The sequence below is a fragment of the Aythya ferina genome (assembly GCF_964211825.1).
Source record: "Aythya ferina genome assembly, chromosome: 19".
Lineage (NCBI taxonomy): Eukaryota > Metazoa > Chordata > Aves > Anseriformes > Anatidae > Aythya > Aythya ferina.
The window spans coordinates 2064314-2084599 of NC_140309.1; the positions used below are offsets into that span (position 1 = coordinate 2064314).

General features: G+C 39.3%; 2 protein-coding genes across 2 annotated transcripts in view; both read right to left on the reverse strand.

Moving 5' to 3' along the window:
- RNF43 (ring finger protein 43) overlaps window positions 1-9175 on the reverse strand; it is a 66329-nt gene extending 57154 nt beyond the window's left edge. Inside the window, exon 1 of the mRNA XM_084492756.1 lies at window positions 7129-9175. Within this exon, the coding sequence (XP_084348882.1) occupies window positions 7129-7365 (237 nt within the window). The 5' untranslated portion in view covers window positions 7366-9175. The remainder of the gene's footprint in view (window positions 1-7128) is intronic.
- Window positions 9176-11806: 2631 nt separating this feature from the next.
- The window catches only part of HSF5 (heat shock transcription factor 5), a gene marked incomplete at its 5' end in the record, with an annotated part of 28200 nt that continues 19720 nt past the window's right edge, over window positions 11807-20286 (reverse strand). The window contains 2 exons of the mRNA XM_084492969.1: window positions 11807-12261; window positions 16767-16947. Coding sequence (XP_084349095.1) covers window positions 12194-12261; window positions 16767-16947 — 249 coding nt within the window. The 3' untranslated portion in view covers window positions 11807-12193. The remainder of the gene's footprint in view (window positions 12262-16766; window positions 16948-20286) is intronic.

Below are 20286 nucleotides of genomic sequence, written 5' to 3' on the forward strand. Positions count from 1 at the left end.
AGGTGGGATCATTTCTGTAGCTCTCCCTACAGTTTCTCTCAATACTTCCATATCCTTCTTAACACTCGGGTACCAGAAATAGGTAAAGCTCTCCAGAGAGACATTACTAACACTGTGTATAAAAGGAGAATCACTTTCATTACTTTCTTAGTATTTACTTTTTGATGCACACAAAGATAGCATTAAAACAGGAATGACAGCATAGGATTCCTCTCTTTTCATCACTTAAGGCACAGCTATTTTGAAAGTTGATTATTTAGGTAAAAAGATTGCACTGATATTATGTCTTGTGAAAAAAAAAAAAAAATCTGTACCGAGATGGACTTCAATTCATCTGTAGGGTTGCTTAATTTGACAAGAAAATGACCAATGAAGTATGTGACACCAAGAAGGATGCAAAGTAACAAAACCCAGGCTTTGTAGTTGCTTTTTGTGAGATAACAAGAGAAAACACCACAAATCTGAAAACGGAGCGACTACTTAAAAATACATATCTAAAACAACATGTACAACGAATACATCAATACTTCAAGTCTAAAGGGACTGGATGCAACTATTGAACATAGAGCAGCTTGCACCCTACAGGAAAAAAAAAAAAAAAAAAAGAAACAAAACAACAAAAACAAAACCATACCAAACAACAACAAAAACATATAGCAGAAAAGTGAAAGAGATAAATACACACATGGTTCAGTATTTTACTGACATATGTACTTGTCTTTAGACATTTCACATCTACCTGTTTTAGAAATAAATTCCTAAACATGCCAAGAGATTATGACTTGTCTAAGAAAGAACCAGTGGTAAAATCTGAATGTTGACTGCTTGAGTGCGCTCTACAACCCTATACTCTGAGTTTCAGCTTACCACTCAGCTTTGTTTATAAACCAAAATGTAGTGTATTTGATTCTTGGCAACCCCTGCTACACAGATTTTATGATACTGAAGACAGTTGGACCTGAAGATCAAAGTTTTCCATTGTATTCATTTATTACTTTCTTTCTTTTAGGGTAAAACTTTCTTGTTTTCAGTTGGAATAAGACTTAGGGGGAAAGTCCACAGAAAGCTTTAATGCACTTTTGAGAGCTCTAAGCATAGAAAAACAGAGAGATACAATTGTAGTATATTGTGTTATATATAAAAATATAACACAATTTTTGTTTAAAATAAATTCTAATAAAACAGACCTCTCTTTGATCATACAAAGTTTGTCTTACTTGGATAATTCTGAGAGCTTCCATTTAAAAAAAATAATCATGAATTCACATGCAATTCAGTCTAGACTTTCATAATCTGCATGAAATGCCTACCAAACATATAGCTTTATGGAGGCACAGAAAAAAAAAAAAAAAAAAAGAATTTTTCCCTTTTAACCTCATCCCTCCTGCCAGCTTATCTTTGGGAAATGTCCACTTGCTCCTTGGAGCCATTCCAGGAAGGGTGTGCATGGCCAGGAGTCCTGTGCTGACTGTCACTCAGCCCTGTTGACAGAGCCTTCTGACCATGCAGCATTGCTCTGCTGCTCTTGGTTTTATTTCTGCTCCTTATGCCTGCCCCATGTAAATACTTGGGCCTCCAGATTTATGCCCTCTTTAGTAATGAAAATCTTCAGCTCAGGATGGGTCTTTGCCTCCATGGGTCCCCTACGGGAACAAGGGCCAGCAACAGATGGCACCCCAGGGAGCATCTGAGAAACATCCTTAGTGGCAGAAGATTTCAGTTTTAAGCCCTTCAAACTCTTTCTTAAATGGAGAATACCTTTTCACCAAGCATTTTCTGGATCAGGAAAGGGGAAAACACAAAATGCAAAGCTCTAACTCAGCCTCTGCGTATGCTCAAGAAAGGGATGGAAGTTCCTCTAGGAGCTTCCCAAGTGATACCTCTAGACTCAAATTTTTCTGGAGCTGATTTTAGCCGAGACTACCTACTCTGAATATGGATTTTAATGGCTCACCTTTCAAATAAACACCAATCCTATACTGATGCTAATTACTTATACTATACTAATCTATAGCATATATTCTACTGTATGCTATCTTAATACTATATGCCCAAATCTTACAAGGTCTGTTTGGCCTAAATAGTTTCTTGACCACTATCAACGTACTTTTGTTGGAGTACAATCGCCTTTTTAATTCCTTTTGACATTTCCTAAGACTATTTTTACTTTCTTGAGTAGTATCTATGTTACCTTGAAAGATACTTCTTTTAAACTATAAGAGCCGCTTGTTGCACTGCTTCACTTTGCTGCAATTCCCAGTTCTAAAGGTTGCTGTCAGAGTTCTACTTTCTGGTACTCAGACAATGAATTTTATTATACTGCAGTCAGTACAAGTGGCTCAATTATTGCTAGCTTTTGAGTTAGTTCTTGCACATTACTCAACACTAAGTCAAGAATATCTTTCTGTGTACTCTAGTACTGGCTGTTCCAAGAGGCAGAAATTGCTTCTTTGAACTTACTCGTATTGTGCTATCTGACCAGTTTATTCACAGGTAATTTAAGTCCCCATTATCATTTGGTTAGACTTTCCCACTTCTTTGATCTCTGTCAACATTATGCACTCAACATCCTTTTGTTGATCCAGGAGCTGGTAGTATATAAAACTACTAATATATTTACTTTCTTACGGGTTGGGAGTGTAACCCTCTACAAGCATTTAAGTAGGTGATTATAATTCCCCAGCAGCGCTATGCATTGCAACACTGGAAACACTCAATTTCTGGGATGATCTTGTTGAATTCACCATGCCAGTATGTAACTTCAAGGTAACTGCAATGGTTAATTGTCACTGCTGTTCAAAATGCACCATGCTTCTTTTCTGACTTCATCTATAAATGATAATCAGCTTTTTGATCGTGTACAACACCTAAAAAGCTTATGATTTAAGATCTTCTAATTCTCACTTGTTCTACCCTAACTAGAAGACTGACTTTAAAAACATTGTTTTTTAATAATTTATTTCTTTGGAGAGAGAGGAAAATAGGATAATCCTTGTTCTCAGCACTTAGGGAGTTTGTCCTGTGCTGTCAAGATTTTTTCTGCAGTCATAAACTAAAACAATGTGCTCAGTGGGTAAATGAAAGTTGACTTTCTCATGCAATCACCTAATTATGTAACTGCTAAGACTATACGGAAATGAAACAAAGTATTGTGAGACTTGTGATAAAGTAAGACTTCTACTACCTCATTTTTTTTCCTGCATGTAGGCATGTAAAACGATTGACCGTCGGTTTGCCTTCTCTGTACTAAAGACAGTAGTTAGAGTTTAGGTATCTCTTTTCAAATGTTATTGTTTGGGACTTTTTCAAACTTTTAATATTATTTCCAAAAATACTAGCACCAGAACTAAAGAGAAAACTCCATTAATGGATCCTAGCCACACTAGCCACTACTAGCAGTACCATCCTTTCCCTTGTATACAAGACTGAGGTTATATATACTCAAATTTAATAAAAAAAAAAAAATGCTAGTGCTGTTTTATTTATGTATGCTTGTATACCCACTTTTCTATAAAGCCTTTAATTAAGCGATGTGCTATTTCTCAAATAAAATTTTTTTCTTCCACAGGATTAGATTCATATGTGAACTCTGTTGTGACTCGAATTGGACTCCAAATCTTATATCTCCTTTTGTCAAGTTTCTAAAAATCTCTCTCCTTTTCTTTCCATGCATTTCCTTATTTTCCTGTATATCTTCAGATTAACATCATGAACTCTCTCCAGTACCAAATAGAAACTGAGGCATTAGGTAAGAAGGAAAACAAGATTTATTCATCAAAAATAAACTAACAGAACAGCAAAATATCAAAAGCAGAGGTTGTAGAAATTGCATTAGCAATCATATTGAAGGGAGCTGATCTGGCGAACAGCTACAGGAGTTGTGATTTGGAGGGCATGCTGAATCATTAGCTGCTGCTGGATTTCCATTTACCAGTAAGATCCAAATACATTCTTTACAGCCTACTTGTCTGAAAGGCTTGGTTCTTCCATTTTTAATACAGGGACTTTTTCTGACTTCCCCAGGAATTTTTTTCAGAAGTGCAGACTATCGCATGCAGTGAGCTCAACAGAGGTCTAAACCTCCAGCCATCTGGAAACTGCCAGCTAGTACACATGCTACTTCTCGCTTGTTAAGCAATAGTTAATGCTTAGAGCATGTAATATCTGAGCAAGCTTGTGCTCTGACCAGGCTTGAAGACGATTTCTGTAAGAAGTCTAAGGTGTTGGTTTTTTGACCTATAAAGTCTGAAGTGGCGCTGCCTACTTGAGAAATTCCTCTCCCTTTGCATCATCCGGCAGCAGCCCTGAGCCTCTGCAGTGCCAGAGGCAGTGCTGTTGGGTCCCTGCAGTGTTCCGACAGGCAAAAGGCAAAAATAAAAACCCAGACATTTCCCAGAGAACTGGCGATGAGGCAAAAGGGGGTGAGTGGGAATTTGGCATTTGGGTTACTTGGGAGGTAAGAAAGATAGTTTTAAAGTCACTAAAGAATGCAGCACTATGGTCAAGGTTAGTTTCTGTACATGATCCTGGAGAACAAGTCAGGAGGAAGAGAGAAGAAGAAAATATTATGGTATACATGTAAGTATGGTTGGTGAGACTCAATCACTGATATGCTGGATGTTCTATATAATTAGGAATGTATTTCCAAAATTATACTTACCAAAACAACATAAGAAACCTAGAAGTTAACTAGAACTTTACTTGAACATAGACCTAATCCTGTAGCACTTACCCTTAAGCAACCTCATTATCCTGCTGACCTAAGAGAGCATTATCTTGAAAGCAGGACTGGACCACGCATTCACCTTTCCCAAGCTAAACTCTTCAGTTTGTGTTCTCATGTGATGTGTATGAAGACTGGCTGCACCCTACTGACTCCGACACAGCCAAGAAGGCCAATCCAAAACCAACGTAAAACTAGACTTCTTAGTTCATTAATTGTAAAGATGCCTAAATTACATATAAAGAAGCAATTATGAAGGTAGGTGTGAACAGGCTGAAGTTTATTTACCTAAAGAGTTCCAATGACATCAAAGTTAAGCACATGGCCTGTAACGTTTTTGCAAGACTGGGATGTTGGCAACCACATGTAAAATGAGATTTTCCAATAGAGCATAATTCAGATGTATTTAACACCTGACTGTTTAAATGCAAACTAAAAATAGTTCTTCCTACTAATTTCTTACTCATTTTCTACCTTAGCAGTTATGGCTCCATTTCCCATTTGGTCTCAAGTTTTGACTTTCCAAAGTCAAGAACCCACTGAAGGCTCAGGACCCAAATACTGACATGACATTTAATATCACAAGTTTCATTATGCAGTGGCATAATTAGAAACTATGCTGTAGGATACACAGGGTGCTGGATGAGGTGGACTCGAGCTTTCCTCGAGCTTTCCTGTGCCTAGCACCATGCAAACATCCTGCTGCAGCAGGCAGTTTGACCCCCCCCTAGTCCCAACATCACGCACTAATCCTGAAACCAGATCCGGATGTGCAAACCCTTCAAAACAGCACCGGAATTCAGCGAGATACAGAATAGGAACAATCACCTGTGCAAATCTAGCTGCAGGACCATGGCCTAAAATCATATACAATGCAGGTCTGTGTCTGTTTACACAAACCAAGAAGATTCGATTAGTGTTTCTGTAACCCTCTCCATTTTGAGGATAATTTTTAAAGAATGAAGTTATGTAAACCCTACACTATCCATGGCTTAGTATTCAAAATGCCTTATTTGTTTGCACTGCAGGGTGGGCTTCAATGACTGCACATGACACAAAAAATCATGGTTTGAATCACTGCATTCAGTTAAAAACATTCAAACATCATACAGAAGAGGTTATCACCTTTTCATTTCAAAAAGGTCCATACTCTATACTTTGTGCTCAGTTGCAACACCACTGTAGTTTTTGTAAGGAATAAATATTGACTTTCCTGGACATTGCCTCACGACAGAACAGGACCTTGAGTACATTTGACTAAGATATTTTTTACCCTGGTAATATAACTTTATAACATAGCTTTCATTCCAGTTATCCGATTAGTTTAAAAGGCTTTGCAAACAGGATCTATAAACGTCACAAATTATCTATTTTAATTTTCAGCCATGTGACTCTATTTTAAAGCTGGCTCAACCACATTTCTTTTCTTTTAAGACTACAAAAAACTTTTGATTTTAACTTAAATTTACAGGTTACAGCCTTAATTAAGATTCAGGTTGCAACATACCACATTTGCAAAGTCAAGCCTGAAAATAGCCATGCAAAAATTAGGTTCAATATTAACATGGGTGATTTTGTCGTTCTTGGTTTTCAAGAATAAAGCACCTGATGAGCAAATTGCCAACAGAAAAGAGAGTACACAAAGTCTCAGAAACTGATCTCAAAGCATATTGTAAACAGGAGATCAGCCTGTTCACTGAACAGCACAGCCCTCAGTAGCATCTGTGTCTCACAGTGAGATGTTCGGATGCTCTCCTTTCTTAGAAAAGGTCAGAAGTCAACATGAATTTCACTTACAAACATACATGGTGGTGGCACTGTACAGGAATCACTGGATGGGTAAAATGCAGCTTCCAGTTACAGGTGGTACTACAGGCAAGACCACAGCTGGAAGGGTCAGTAATTCTGAGGGACAACACCTGTACGTGTGTTTTAGCTGTAACAGAATCCTAGCTATTAGCAGAAGTGTACACAGGTTTCAGAAAGAAAAATAATCATGTTTTCTGTTAGATGTTTAGTGTCCCAGCATGTGACTCAACACAGTCAGCTTTATACCATCTATTAAGATATGCAATAATCTTCCTGGGATTGATTGACCATATCCAAAATTAACATTAATACCAGCACAACTACAGATGGTAGCAGAATGAAGAGGCAACCACTTACATAAGCACTTCTGCCTCAAAACACTGTGCAGGGTTGAAGAGCAGCAGCACAAAGAAACAAAACAGGTGGACAGCTCACATGAAAAATACCTTGTTGCTCAGGTTATAAACATGTAGTCGGGAAATAAAGCCAAATGCTTCATGCTGGAAGCTGGAGCAGCAAGAAGAAAAAAGGTGGCAAAGATAGAAAGAGTGGGATCGTGAGATTGGCAGGGCTGGATAAAACAGAGGTGCTCTTACCTGAAGCAGTTTTCCTTCGGCTGGAGTAACCTCAGCAACGTTTGCGAACTCTCCCTCCAGTATGATCGGCTCCACTTTCAGGGGGATCACCCTAATGATCGCCTTCTGTGCCGCTGACCTCTCAGACTCGACTGCCGCTGCCAGCGCCAGCCCTGTATGGCCAAGTCCTACCTGCAGGGTAGCCATGAGCAGCCAAGGCCAGAGGACAGCCAGCTGCAGCTGGGGGCCACCACTCATGCTACCAGCTGCAGCAGCTCGCTCCGGCCACACATACCGCTCCGAACGCGTCCTCGCCCTGCCAGCAGCTTCTAATAGCGGGTGCAGGGCGTGCAGTGCTGGCTCCTGGGGCACAAGAAAATGGGGAGAGAGGGGCTCAGGTACCGGCCACTGCTAGCACTGCTCACTGTGTGGCCCTCCTGCTTCTCGCCATCATTGCTTCCCTTCCTTGGTGCCACGTGTTCAGAGGCTGCTCGGAGCTGAAAAGCATACTTTAAACCAGGAAAAAACAAACAAACAAACAAACAAAAAAAAACAACCACTGAAGTTATGAGTCCCTCCTCTAGAAGACAGATCCAGAAAGATCAGTGAAAGAGAATGAGCAGGTCGCAAGGACGGGTTCAGTTCAGACACAGAGGAATCTCCCGCAGCATTAAGAACTCGTCAGGTCCTCAGAGAGGAGGCACACACAGGGAGGTTCCTCCATGGACGCAACGTCCTGGTGTCTCCTTCCCAAGAGTAAGGAAGATTGCCAGGTTCAAAACATCCATCTCACATATGCTTGAGAGACACATCTTCTTGCCAGCAAGGCATCTCTTCCACAATATATGCTCATGCTCTTAAAGCTGAATGTTGTCTACAGTTACTGGTATCCTTCTTAAAAATTATGCAGGAGGTATTTCTTGCATATTTGGTAAAAACAAAAAAGTTTGTTACTATATTGTTCCCTTCCAAATCAAATCAATCCCTTCCATCCTTCCTGTGCCAGAAATGCTTCATTCAGGCTTACAGATCAGTTCTAGTTTTCTCCTAACAATCCAGGCTTGGTCTGACTTTTGGTGCAATTCCCAAGGATAATTATTGAAGTACGAAGCTTCTCTTCATAGTTTCAAGTTCCCAGGAGATTTTAAGAAGGCCCCAAAACATGCTAAAAATTTAGACACAAAGCAAAGCAGGTATCAAGCAAAAAGTTACCACATATCTTGTTTCCTTCACACTATGGGTTCCGGTATGATCACTTCCAAGAAGATCCCAACTAAAGGCCCCACAAAATAAAAAAAAACATAAAATTCCATGGTCTTCCCCAAAGTCACATGAAACGTATCGAGGAGTCTTCATAACTAGGAGAGTTTACACAAGGGTTATGTGCAACTAAAAAGTTAGAGTGATCACTCTGCTGTGAAGAGAAGTGATTAAAAAAAAAAATCTGCAAACCTGTTAGGCAGCACGCCTGCTGCAACCCGCAGGGGCTGGGACAGATGGAAATGCTTCTACAAATCCCAGAAAAAGTTACTTCCAGTAGCTTAAGGAAACCATGTGCGTCTGACGACGTTTGGTTCGGGTCTTCTTGCTCCTTTTTAGAAACGCAATCTGTTCTTAAAAATAAGGAACATTCGAAAAAGAAGTCACGAAAGACAAGCCGTCTCACGCACATGCAGCAGGCAGGTAGGTGCGAGTGGCGCTCCACAGCCCGACGGAGAATCCAGCGAGATCAAAGGGAGAAAATTACCGCAGACAGAAAGCTCCCGGGGCAGGCATGGCTGCAAGTGAAGTGTCCGCATGCAACCCGCAGCCTCGGGAAAGAAGCCGGCCCCCTGTCGGGAGCACTCCCGCGGAGTACCCGGGGCTCCCTCGCTGCGCAGCCCGTGCGGGCACCGGCTCTAGGCGCGGCGCAGGGCGGCAGCCGAGGCACGGGCAGCGCGGCCGCGGCGAGCCCCGCGGGGCTGCTCGACCATGGCCGGGGGCGGCCGGATCCCGCGGCGGGCGCGGAGCCGCCTTCCTGCCGCAGCAGCGCCCGTGGGCGAGCGCCGGGCGCGGGAGGGCTGCGAGGCGGCCGCGGCTCCCGGCTCGCGGCTCCTACCTGCTGGCACAAAGTGAGGGTGGAGCAGCGCCGAGCGCCCGCCCCGGCCCCGGCCCCGGCCCCGGCCCCGCTCCCGGGCGCCCCCTCCCGCCCCGCCGGCCCGGCCCCGCCGGGCTCCCCGCGTTTCCCCCGGCCTTCCCCACGCTGCCGCCCATCGAGAGGCAGCAGTAGCCCTTTTCTGGCTGCTGCTTGCTGCGAGGCTTCAGGTCAGGCTGATGTCAGAGGTCTGGAATTCAACTGTTATTCTCCTCTGACATCACCGAGAGGTGAATAATGCTGCAGGTCAGACCTATAACCTCAAAGTAAGGTTGCAACTGGAAATTTGTGAACGGGCGCACGATGGAGTGGTGCTCGAGGAGGGCACTCAGAAACAAACGTGAAAACAATGCCCTGCCTGCAGAAAGCGTATGATCCAGGCAGGAGTTCGGAGAGTCATTTGCCGTTGTTCCCGGTGCTCAGGAAAAAGCACCTTCAAGAAAGTGGAGATTAATGAACATTTTTGTTGTTGTTACGTGTACAGCTAAACTAATCCCTGGAGTAACTCCTTGAAAGTAGAAGGTCACACAAAGAAGAATTGCTCCGCTTTTAAAAATAAGAGCGTGGTTGCAGGGGTAATGGTTGTATGGTGAAAAAAGTGGCAGGAGGAACTGCTGAAACATGAAGGACTTTTTCCAATGGTGATAATACATCATTTGTAAATCAAAAGAAAGAAAATATAGGTGCAACATCCATATTTCAGTTTGAAAGTTCAATTTATTGCAGATTGGTGCAACCATGCTGTCTGAGCAGGATGATAAAAGAACATCCGCAAGGTAAACAAAATTGCATTGTGTTCCCATTAACAAGAATATAGTTAAAAACAAGGTCTTGCTACAGAAGTTACTTTTTATTATTTACTGACTGAACTAGATCCACATTAAGGTGCTGAAGCGCTAGACCTTCAATCTAGAGGGCCACCTGAGACTCCCGAGGCCTTGTGCAGCAATATACTTATTTCCTAAGCTAGCGAATGCCCTTTCTCCTGTGCTCTCTCCCTATGTCAGGGTGAGCTGGTTAAGAATGAAGAGAGCTTACATCCATGTGTGTTCTGAAAGTGATGTACATCAGGAGAGCCAGCTCCAAAGCCTTTCTAAATCAGCATATTAAAAAATTGTAATATGAAAGTTTTCGTAATTTGCCTTTAAAACAACAGAGCATTATCTAAGACCCTGAGATTCCCCTATCTTAAATCTCCAAAAGTGTCAAATCTTTTGGTTGGCAAGCAGGAATAAGAAAGGTAAACTAAGATGTTCCCTTTGTAGTGTATGTGAATTAAAGAGGTAACAGCTCCAGTTTGATAAGCTGAAATCCTTTTAAGTGCATCTCCTTACCCCTTGGTCTGTGAGGGCTAGTCTGCTGCTGTCAAACCCCATTACTATTGATGGCACCAGCTCCCACAGGACACAGACCATCCACAATTTCCACAGCATATTATGCAACAGTCTCGAGCCATGTCAGCTATAGGGCATGAAAGCAAATTTAGGTGATGAGCTCCAGCAATGTTATTGAAAAACTTTTCCTTTTAACTACCCAAATACTCTCATTCATATACAAATGGCTTCCATATACTTTTGTTTAAGAAGCAGGACTTGAACATAACCACCTAACCCTTCACTATTCATGTCAACTGAAATTGTACTACACATATATCCTGTAACATACGATACAGGATAACAAATCTGAGGACAACCAGTATGGTAACACTCTCACTAGCCTTGACCTAAAAGCATCCTCAGATTGCATTTGTCTAGTTTGGACTGCTGGTGAATAATCAAAGGCTTTGCCCCGGTTCATTCTACCACTCAATGTTCACTTAGGACATCCTACCACAGCTAGAAGCTACATAAAGTGCTGGAGGGTATAGCTGAGACAGTCCTAATAAATTCTTTTTCTTTCTTGTGTGAAAGGACTGGCTCTAATTAATTTTAAAAGAAGCATGAACACAGATGACACAATTAAATCTATGTTTTAGGTGCTCTTTCACATGTATTTCCCTAACATAAATATAGACTGTGCCCACTTTATCCTTTAAACAGTATATTAACACAAATGCATAGCTATTAAAAACTTTAAATCTACTATCAATATAAATAGAATCAGATTTAATATGTTACAATGTATTTAAGACCTACTTAAAATAAAGTACTAAAACAACAGATAACTTACCATTACATATATTATGAGAATCAAAAAGAAATTATTAAAACAGGACAATTCTCCATAAATGTAAAAGATCAGCAGCTGTCATATGTAACGGATACCCACCAGAAGGGACACACTTGTTGCTGAAACAGAGCATTGGTTTAGGAAAGAAGAGCATTTCCTGGTTAATCACTCAGAAAATTAGCTCATCTTTCCCATAGCTGCTCTCCTGAAATCCCTGACCCATTCAGACCTAGAATCTTGTGACTTTCCTGCGCTTTTGTTTCATACACAATTCCCATTAAAGAGCCACAGTATGACTTCAAGCAAAGACGGTGAGAGCACCAAACAGCATATGTGCCGAGTACACTGTAGCTTCCAACAATGTTAAATAAAAAGATTCCAAATACAGCACTAAAACCAACTTGCTTCCCAGTAAGAAAGTTTTGGAAAAAGCTTTTAAGGCTGTTCCTGTTTACAGGAAGTCCAGATTTTCCATATCTAAAAAAAATGAGCAGCTGAGTATTTACTTCATATTAAATATTCTGACCACTAGACACTTTATAACTTGTCGGGTAGAAAATGTAATGGAAGAGGTGTAAAAAAGCATGGAGTGACTAACACCTCACAAAGTTAGAATGAAATTAAAAAAAAAAAAGTGTCTTTTTTTTTTTTTTTTTTTTTTTTTTAAATAAACAGTTGAAATGATCCAAAGTGCCTGTTGTGTGCAAGACATTGCCTCTGGAGTCTGACAAGAGAACCCAGCTGGCAGCTGCTGCACATTTTCACATACTTGTCACCCACTTCTCACTCTCTTATTTCTTCCTTTGGAAAGTGCCCCTGCTTGCAAGCTACGTCTACCAGCAGATGGAGATCTAGGAAGAAAAGGGAATACTGAGTAAATATCAGTCCTTGTATATGTCACTAAACAGCATACATAGCAATTGTAATCATCATTGTAATCAATATCAGGTAATATAGAAAATGGCCTGAAAGGCAGATTATAACTTCAGAATTTGATGTCTACTGTTCAAGAATAGGAATTATTCAAATTTTGCAAAATTTTAAATGTAAGACCAAAAAAAAAGCGATTTGTGCTCCTATTCTTCAAGGTGTATTTCTGTATGCATTCACTGCCATGGGTACCAACTGCCAAAAGCTAATTACTGTAAAACCTCAGCAGTGTCTACAGAAATGGCCATTCAGCTTGTGATACATAACTTCATTTATGCAAAAACGCACAATATCCTCAAAGTATACCGTAGCTGGTGCCAATATGCATTGTCATAGACAGGACAGGCAGACTTTTCTAAAAAAATACCTTGATCCAGAGCAAAATGGAGATAGTTGTAATGTATAACCAGACCAAAAAAGTAAAATGTAGCATCTTGCAGGTCAACGAAGTGAACAAGTACCCTGATAGAGTCACAACAGTAGTACTACCACTGCAAATATCACCCCTGTGAACTTCAAACCCTTGACAGAAACATTCACATCTTAGAACAAGGGCTGGCGTCCTTTTCCTTTTTCCATACTGCAAAATACCTGCTGAAAAGACAGCAGTTCTGCACTTTCTGACATCGACCTCCTGCCAAAGCAGACTGTTGGGAATAAATCTTGAAAAGGCGTTGGGATGGAGAAACGAGGAGGCTAGTAACAATGCAACTCTCAATTGTGTAAATACAAGAGATAGCATCTAACATCCATTCATACAAAACAGCAGACTGCCAGGACACCTGAGAGTCCTTCACTGAATGGATAATGAAATAAAGGTAACAGCACCTGAGCTAGAGAAAGAACCTGCAGCTCAAACTTTTGAGAGCAATTTCACTTTGGGTTTCCAATACAGGACACGAGAGGCATGGGCCAAGCCTGTCTCTGCACTAACCCTTAACACTTTTGTAGAGGATTTCACCATGTCCTACTAGGAATGTTATCTGAACAGTAAAGTGTTTTTTGTCTGGAAGGTGCAACAAATAATTCAAATGAACGTTCACACATACAATTGCATGGACAACCTTGCCTGAATGAAGATTTGACCTTAGCAATTGCATCAATAAATCTAAATAAGAAGGAATGCATAATGACACAACTGTAGTGGCAAGGGATTGGGTGATAAATGTCTAGGGTACCTTGCAGCATAATGACAGATTCATCTGAGCCAGTGGCATCTCAGTATTATGTCTGTATTCCTGTTGCAAAAAAATAAAATTAAAATAAAATAAAATAAAATAAAATAAAATAAAATAAAATAAAATAAAATAAAATAAAGGAAGTTGCCAGATTATTTGAAGAAAAGGATCAGATGACTGACAAAAACAAACAAACAAACAAACAAAAAACAGTCATTGAGGAAGAAAGCTTTTTCCTTAATGTATCAGAATGCTTAAATCCAGAAGGATCAAATTCTACCTGTGTCATTCTGAGATCTCTCCTGTTGGAATCTGGTCCTTCTTATGTACTGTCTTAGAAGAGAAAACACAAAACACAGATACTAGCTCCAGTATAGCTATATTCACTAGATGAGCATACCAGTGGAATACAATGCACAAGAAATGGGGGAGGACACAAGAATAATTTACAGAGTTCCTAGCCATCATTCATGAAGTCCAAAAGGACACCTGTTGCAGGTATGGATGCTGCTGACAAATTTATTCTGAAAAAAAAAATTATAGATGAGATGAACTAGAAAGTAGTTGATAAAAAGATTAATCATCAGCACTTTCAAAACTACATCCTAAGAAAGATCCTGGAGCTGAAAGAGCTTGGGGCTGAAAACAGCAGTCTCTCAAAGGTGTGAGATATCCCTCAGCTCAATGTGATAAACAAACATGCCAGAAACTAGACTGCCATACCCACCATCTCTCAAAAAAACGACTAGGAAAGGAACAGGTGAAACAGCCCATTCAGACTCTTTCAGAAGGATGTTCTGTTGCAGCTTCTGATTCTCTGAGGGAGGACTCACAAGCATATCTCCTGTTGTTAACAAAGGAGATGGGGTCCCTCTGTCAGACTGTGAGGTGCAAAGACAATTAGCACTTGAGGAGTAAGGATATAATGAAAGCAAACATAGTGAAAACAAAAGTTTTCAAACAAAAGAAGAAGAGGGTTCTTCACCCATTGTGTAATTAACTTGTGTTAACTATATTAATTTGCACATAATGGTAGAAGTTTGCAAGACTTCAAAAAGTGACTAGAAAATTTGATGGAAGAAAAGTTCACTGTGGCTTGTACTTAATAGTACCAAAATGCCAGTTTTTTTGTTTGTTTGTTTGTTTTTGAGACAGGACACTGGACTAGGGAGACCCTTCATCTTGACCCTGTTTGACAGGATGGTTTTAAAACTGTTAAATTAGAATTCAAATGAGAAAGCTGGTTAAGTACACTAGAAAGCAGATACCTATTTCATTTATCTATGGTGATGCAAAGATGAGCTGGCATCTACGGAAGGAAATTCTGAGAATTGTGTTTTAGTGAGACAACAACTGTCTCTCACTCAGAATGACTGTAAAAGGCAAAGAAATCTGGTCCAATTCTTCAAAGGAAAGCAATGACTTCTTCAAAAGGGACAGTTTGATTTGTGACCTTGGTTTTGGCCCAGAGTTGCTCCCAGTCACGGGAGTGACTCTTCCTTCCATCCTCATTGCAGTGGCATTTTGTACTCCATTATGTGGGCTCTCACTGTGTGATATCTAGAACTTGGTGTCACCAACAAAGACACTGCATAACAAAGACAAGTGAATCGTGTCCTAAACCTAATGAAATAGATGGAACAAAAGTCTTTTCTATACCAGAACATACATCAAAGTGTAGGCTCAGGAAACACACAAATGGGTGCCCAAAGGAAAAGAGGAAAAAGGACAGGACTCAATTGCACTCAGACGATACATTGTGAAGAAATATCTAGAATTTGTCATCATGTACCTTTTTAGATCTGAAAAGTTAGGGAAGAAGTTGTGTCCAGAGATGCATAGAGGAAAGGAGGTATTGACAAACAAACATGTAGTCAGAGCAACAGATGTCTGCTTATAATTACATGTATATTCTCTAGCCTTACATTTAAAAAGTAGGAGGTGGACTATGCAGCTTCAAGGCTTGTATCATGTGACAAATTTATTTTGGGCCAACTTGACCCTGATTGTATTTGGTTCAGGTGTGTTCTCTCTATCCTTTACATGTATGTCACCTCTAAAAGGTACAGCAGTAGAAATGAAGACCTGGATGACTATCATGTTTCCCAAAGAATAACTATGCTAATTATTGCTAATTAGCAAAGCAGTGTTTCATTTCTGTATAACAGAAATGCTTTCCAGAACATTCCTGTAACTTTATGACTGTTAAGTAAATTTGTTACTGTTGACTAAAATTTACTTAATAACAAAAATTAAGTAAAGATACAAAAAACTGTAGATACAAAACCTGAGAAGTGTACTAATTGTCTATGGCATCAGGAAGTAACTGAATGAGAGCTTTCAATTCCACATTTTTAAACAAAAGCCCGTATTCTTTCAAGATGACCCTTAAAAAAAAATGCAAAAAAACCCCAACTTTCTAATAAAAGGACTTTATTCCTCACTTAAACATTTGAAACTGATGGGCATATGAGCTGAATTATTAACTAGCTTCATTAAGTGGTACCTAGAAACTACCCTTTGAAGTGTGCAACAGCTCTTTAAACTATACAATCAGTTCTTCGATGATCAGCTGTGAGGGAAATAGTTTCTTACAAGATTTGCATGTCACACCAATTTTTCCTCTAGAATGGATCTAAAGTACTCTTATGTCCTCAGACACATTTAGGTTTTCCATTAGTTAGTAGATTTCATGAACTGTTTGGCCTCAGATGGTCTACTACTTGTTTTTCTCATGTATTTCAGCATACACATCAGCAATCTGGTACCAAATTTTTAGTGATCAGGGGCAAAAAGTTTGGATTTCTATACTTACTTCATAAATTTGGTGAGATTTTTGTTTGTTTGTTTTTCCTGCTACTCCAATAGTCACTTTATTACTTTATCCTTCTTTCATGACACTGTTACTCTCCAGCACATCTACGGTAATATCTCAATATTACAACATCCAGGTTTCTTACACAACCCCCAGAACATCAGATTTTATTTACTCATATAATTTATACCCATTTCCACATATGAGTAGATAATGCAAGCATAACTCAAGAAGTATACCAGCAAATACACTAAGAGGTTGTACAAGTGTAGTATCTTGACTGAAGGTACAATGAAATACACTGCAGACAAGAACTAACCTGTTCCGATTTCCCCTTTCTGCAATGGTTAGTTTTAGAGCAGCTGTTTTTGTAATCTCTAAAAAAAAATATATATATATATATATATATATATAAATTAGGGTCTCTTCTTACCAGGGGACTTGCTCTTCTGTGTAGTGTTTCTTCTCTCTCTGCTCCTAGGCTGTGCAGATGAAACTGCAGATTTGTTCACAGGCCCAGTTCCTGAAGTCAGCAATCCCATCTCTTCCAAAGACACCGCTGTCTCTGATGTATCGGATTGACATTTAGCTTTTGTTTTGCTTTCAGGTGAGTACTAAACAAACAAACAAAAAAGACCACTCAATATTTTCTTGTAATCACTGCAAGGAACAAAATATTAATTTTTTTTCTCTACTCCAAAATGACATCTAACAATTGTTGAACAGTGTCTATATGGATTATGTAACTGTCAGTTAAAAACACTTGTTAAGGTTGCCAAGTTGAAACTCAAGCTCTTACAAAATGTAATATTAAGCAAAACATGAAATCAGAAAATCAGTATATACAGAGTAAGAGTACATGTACTCATGGTCTCAGCTTTGCCCTCAGTCATCATAGTAGGTATGAGAAGTAAAGCAGAAAAAATCCAGGTACACTCATTGTTTCTGACACCTGTATGACAGATTTACTTCAGACAACTTGACAGAGATGGGTAATGCAAAACCACACATGTAAGCAGCGCATTTCTGGTTGGAAATCTCACCCCACCCCATCAAATTGTTAAGACATTACAGTATAATGTTGTTGCTTGCTTTTTGGAGCCCTCTGCTGCTGCTCCATGTGTATTTTGCAAGCAACCATTCACTGAACTTGAATAGTTCTCTAATGATATGGCAAAATCTGTAGGTTAAAAAGGGAAACAAACAAACAAACAAGTTATGTTTCTGTCCCAGTAAGGAAGTAAAGGCCCAAAATTAAGCACTTGGACTTTACCTTTAGACAGAAAGATGTTCTCACTGTCACCTGTTCTAGAGTATTAATCTCTTCTGCAAATATCCTATCGACCAACATCTTAAAGATGAATGATTGTTCAGAGTCTGCAATATTTTCTTCCATAAAAGAAAAAGAAAGCTTTTGAAAACTGGTATGTGTGAGTTTGTAGAGGGCAAAATGTCATTGCATTTGGTAGTAAGGTATCAATGATTCCAGAAATCTCTATCTCCCCCTTGAGTCTGTATTGCTCAGTATTAAATATATAAAAGGCAGTGTGTATGCATATTAATAGAAATGCATATACATTCTATGTCAAAGCTTTATTATAATTTTCAAAAAGGCCCATGCAACTACAGAAGCTGAAAACTAGTGGGAGAGATAGTTTCTCCCAGCAAGCCTCCTGGACTTGCTAGTCACTCAGTCACTTTACTGTAACATTTGTTCTTTAAAATCTGTTGTCTATATGCATTACATTAGTAGGATTAGCTAATATGAAAACCATTTGGATAGATATACTTTTTTGTCCAACATCAGAACCACAGCTCCTTCCCAAGTGTAAAAGCAAAGAGAAGGAAGGAGGTCAATAGTTCATTACCTTCACTAGCTAGAATCCTGATTTCTCAAGACTAACTCTTACAAATAGGGAAAGAGAACAGGTCAGAGTAGATACAGGTTGCACATTTTGGAACATCAGCAATGGTGTGATGAGACTTTTCGTCACATGATGATTTAAACCTTTCCATTCCTGGTGACTTTTACATAATAACTTTAATTCTAGAAATATGAGTATGCAGCCTTAACCTAGTGAAAGGTTATCTTTCTTAAGCAAGCATCCTAATTTGCATGCTCCCTAGAAACAATTCTACAAATTTATTATTAAAAAAAAAAAAAAAGGAAATCAATAGATACAGTACAATCTGAAAAGCAAGCTCTTATCAGCGGATTTAGAAATCAAACTACATTAATAAGAAATAAAAAAAAAAGCATACTAAAATTTATTGAGATAACCATTATCAAGAAATTATTACTACTTGCTAAAAGGAATCCAGAACCTCTGACAGAATAGCAGTTTTGCTGCGAAGGACCTGGGGATGCTGTAGTACCCAGTAAGGCTTACAGCATGTTGGGCTGCATGAGGATAAACATGATCAGTAAATTGGGAATTTAATTTCCCTGACTGGTAAATCTCTACTTGCAATGCTGTGTTCACCAGCAACCTCACTGTTGTAGGTATGGAACTGAAGAGCAGGGAGGGATACTGTGCACTGTTCCTTCCAGATTCCTTTTTACTACTGTGCTTATAAGATCTTACCCACCAACTCTTTTAGTAATCTTATATAAAATAGGCAATAATAAGATTTTAATTCTAGTAGCATCAACCTAACACACACAAATCTGCTTCCAAAACTCTATTTATTTATTTATTTATTTATTTATTTATTTATTTATTTAAGTGAACATGCTTCTGATTATGGATTTACCACATCTGTGGAAAGACTCTTCACTCAAGCCTAGTACTTGTGCAGCTTTGTCCTGAATGCTGTTTGGCAGAGAATCAAACAAACTACCAAAGCGGACAGATGTGAAAGTTTTGCCTTTTCATTTTATTGAAAAAATGCCAAACCATTCACAAAAAACCTGCTATGTCTCACTGGTTACATGACTCCTGTAGCCAGCTGGAACCATGATGAGAAGCTAAATTACTAAAATTAGCAGCTCAATCTCACATGAATGGGGTTTGCTGGATTAACCAACAAAGTAAGCAAGAGCTTCAACCTTCAGACAGGTATACAGCTAAGGAGAGTGAACAAAATAGGAGGAAAATTCCCCTTGAACTGGTATTACAGAAGTTTTGTATTTCCACTTTAAGAAGAAAATAATAATAATAAATATATATATTTATTATGAGTAAGAGTGGATTAAAATATGCCCATTTATGGCCCAAATCAAAACAAGGACAGGAATTCACTGAGGCTAAGATGACAATGCTGAATGTGAACTGTGAACACGCTTAGACTTTTTTTATGCAAAGAACTGCTCTTTAATTTGTTATCTTTTAAGCTGGAAGCAGAATAAAGCAGGTTTCTACCAAATTGTTAGTTCTTTGAAGAGGACCATTTGAGGCTTGCTAGCTGTCACAAAACCAATTAAGTGATAAGAAACATCGTCGAAGAAATAGAGAACAAAATAGTGAACACCTTCGTGTCACTATAGAAGTCCATAGTTTTCCTAGGAAGCACCACGTGAAGCTTGTAACAGCCAAGCTCAAAACAAACAGAAGGAAGTTTTTTGTGCAATAGATTGTGAGCAAAGAATCTCTTTGGTCAAAGGACACCACATGCTACAGTTTACATGGTTTCAAGGGCTGACTTCAGTCAATGGAAGAGAAATCTAAGATTTAGTATGCTGTATCAACCCTAATCCTCGAGTTGAAAATATTTGGAAAGTATAAGGAGGAATGCCCTGTTCTATTTGCATGCCTTCTTCTTTCTCTTCCCTAGGCATCAGATTACAGCTATTGCCTTGTGACTTGACACTGTGCAAGTCGGACCTTTGATCTGACCCAGCAGAGCTGTTTTGATGTTCTTATATTAACACTGGAGGAATTTGTTCCTCCTCTGCTGCTACACAGAGGAATAAAACAGTCTTCTCTACATGGGCAGTATTTTACCATAAGCTT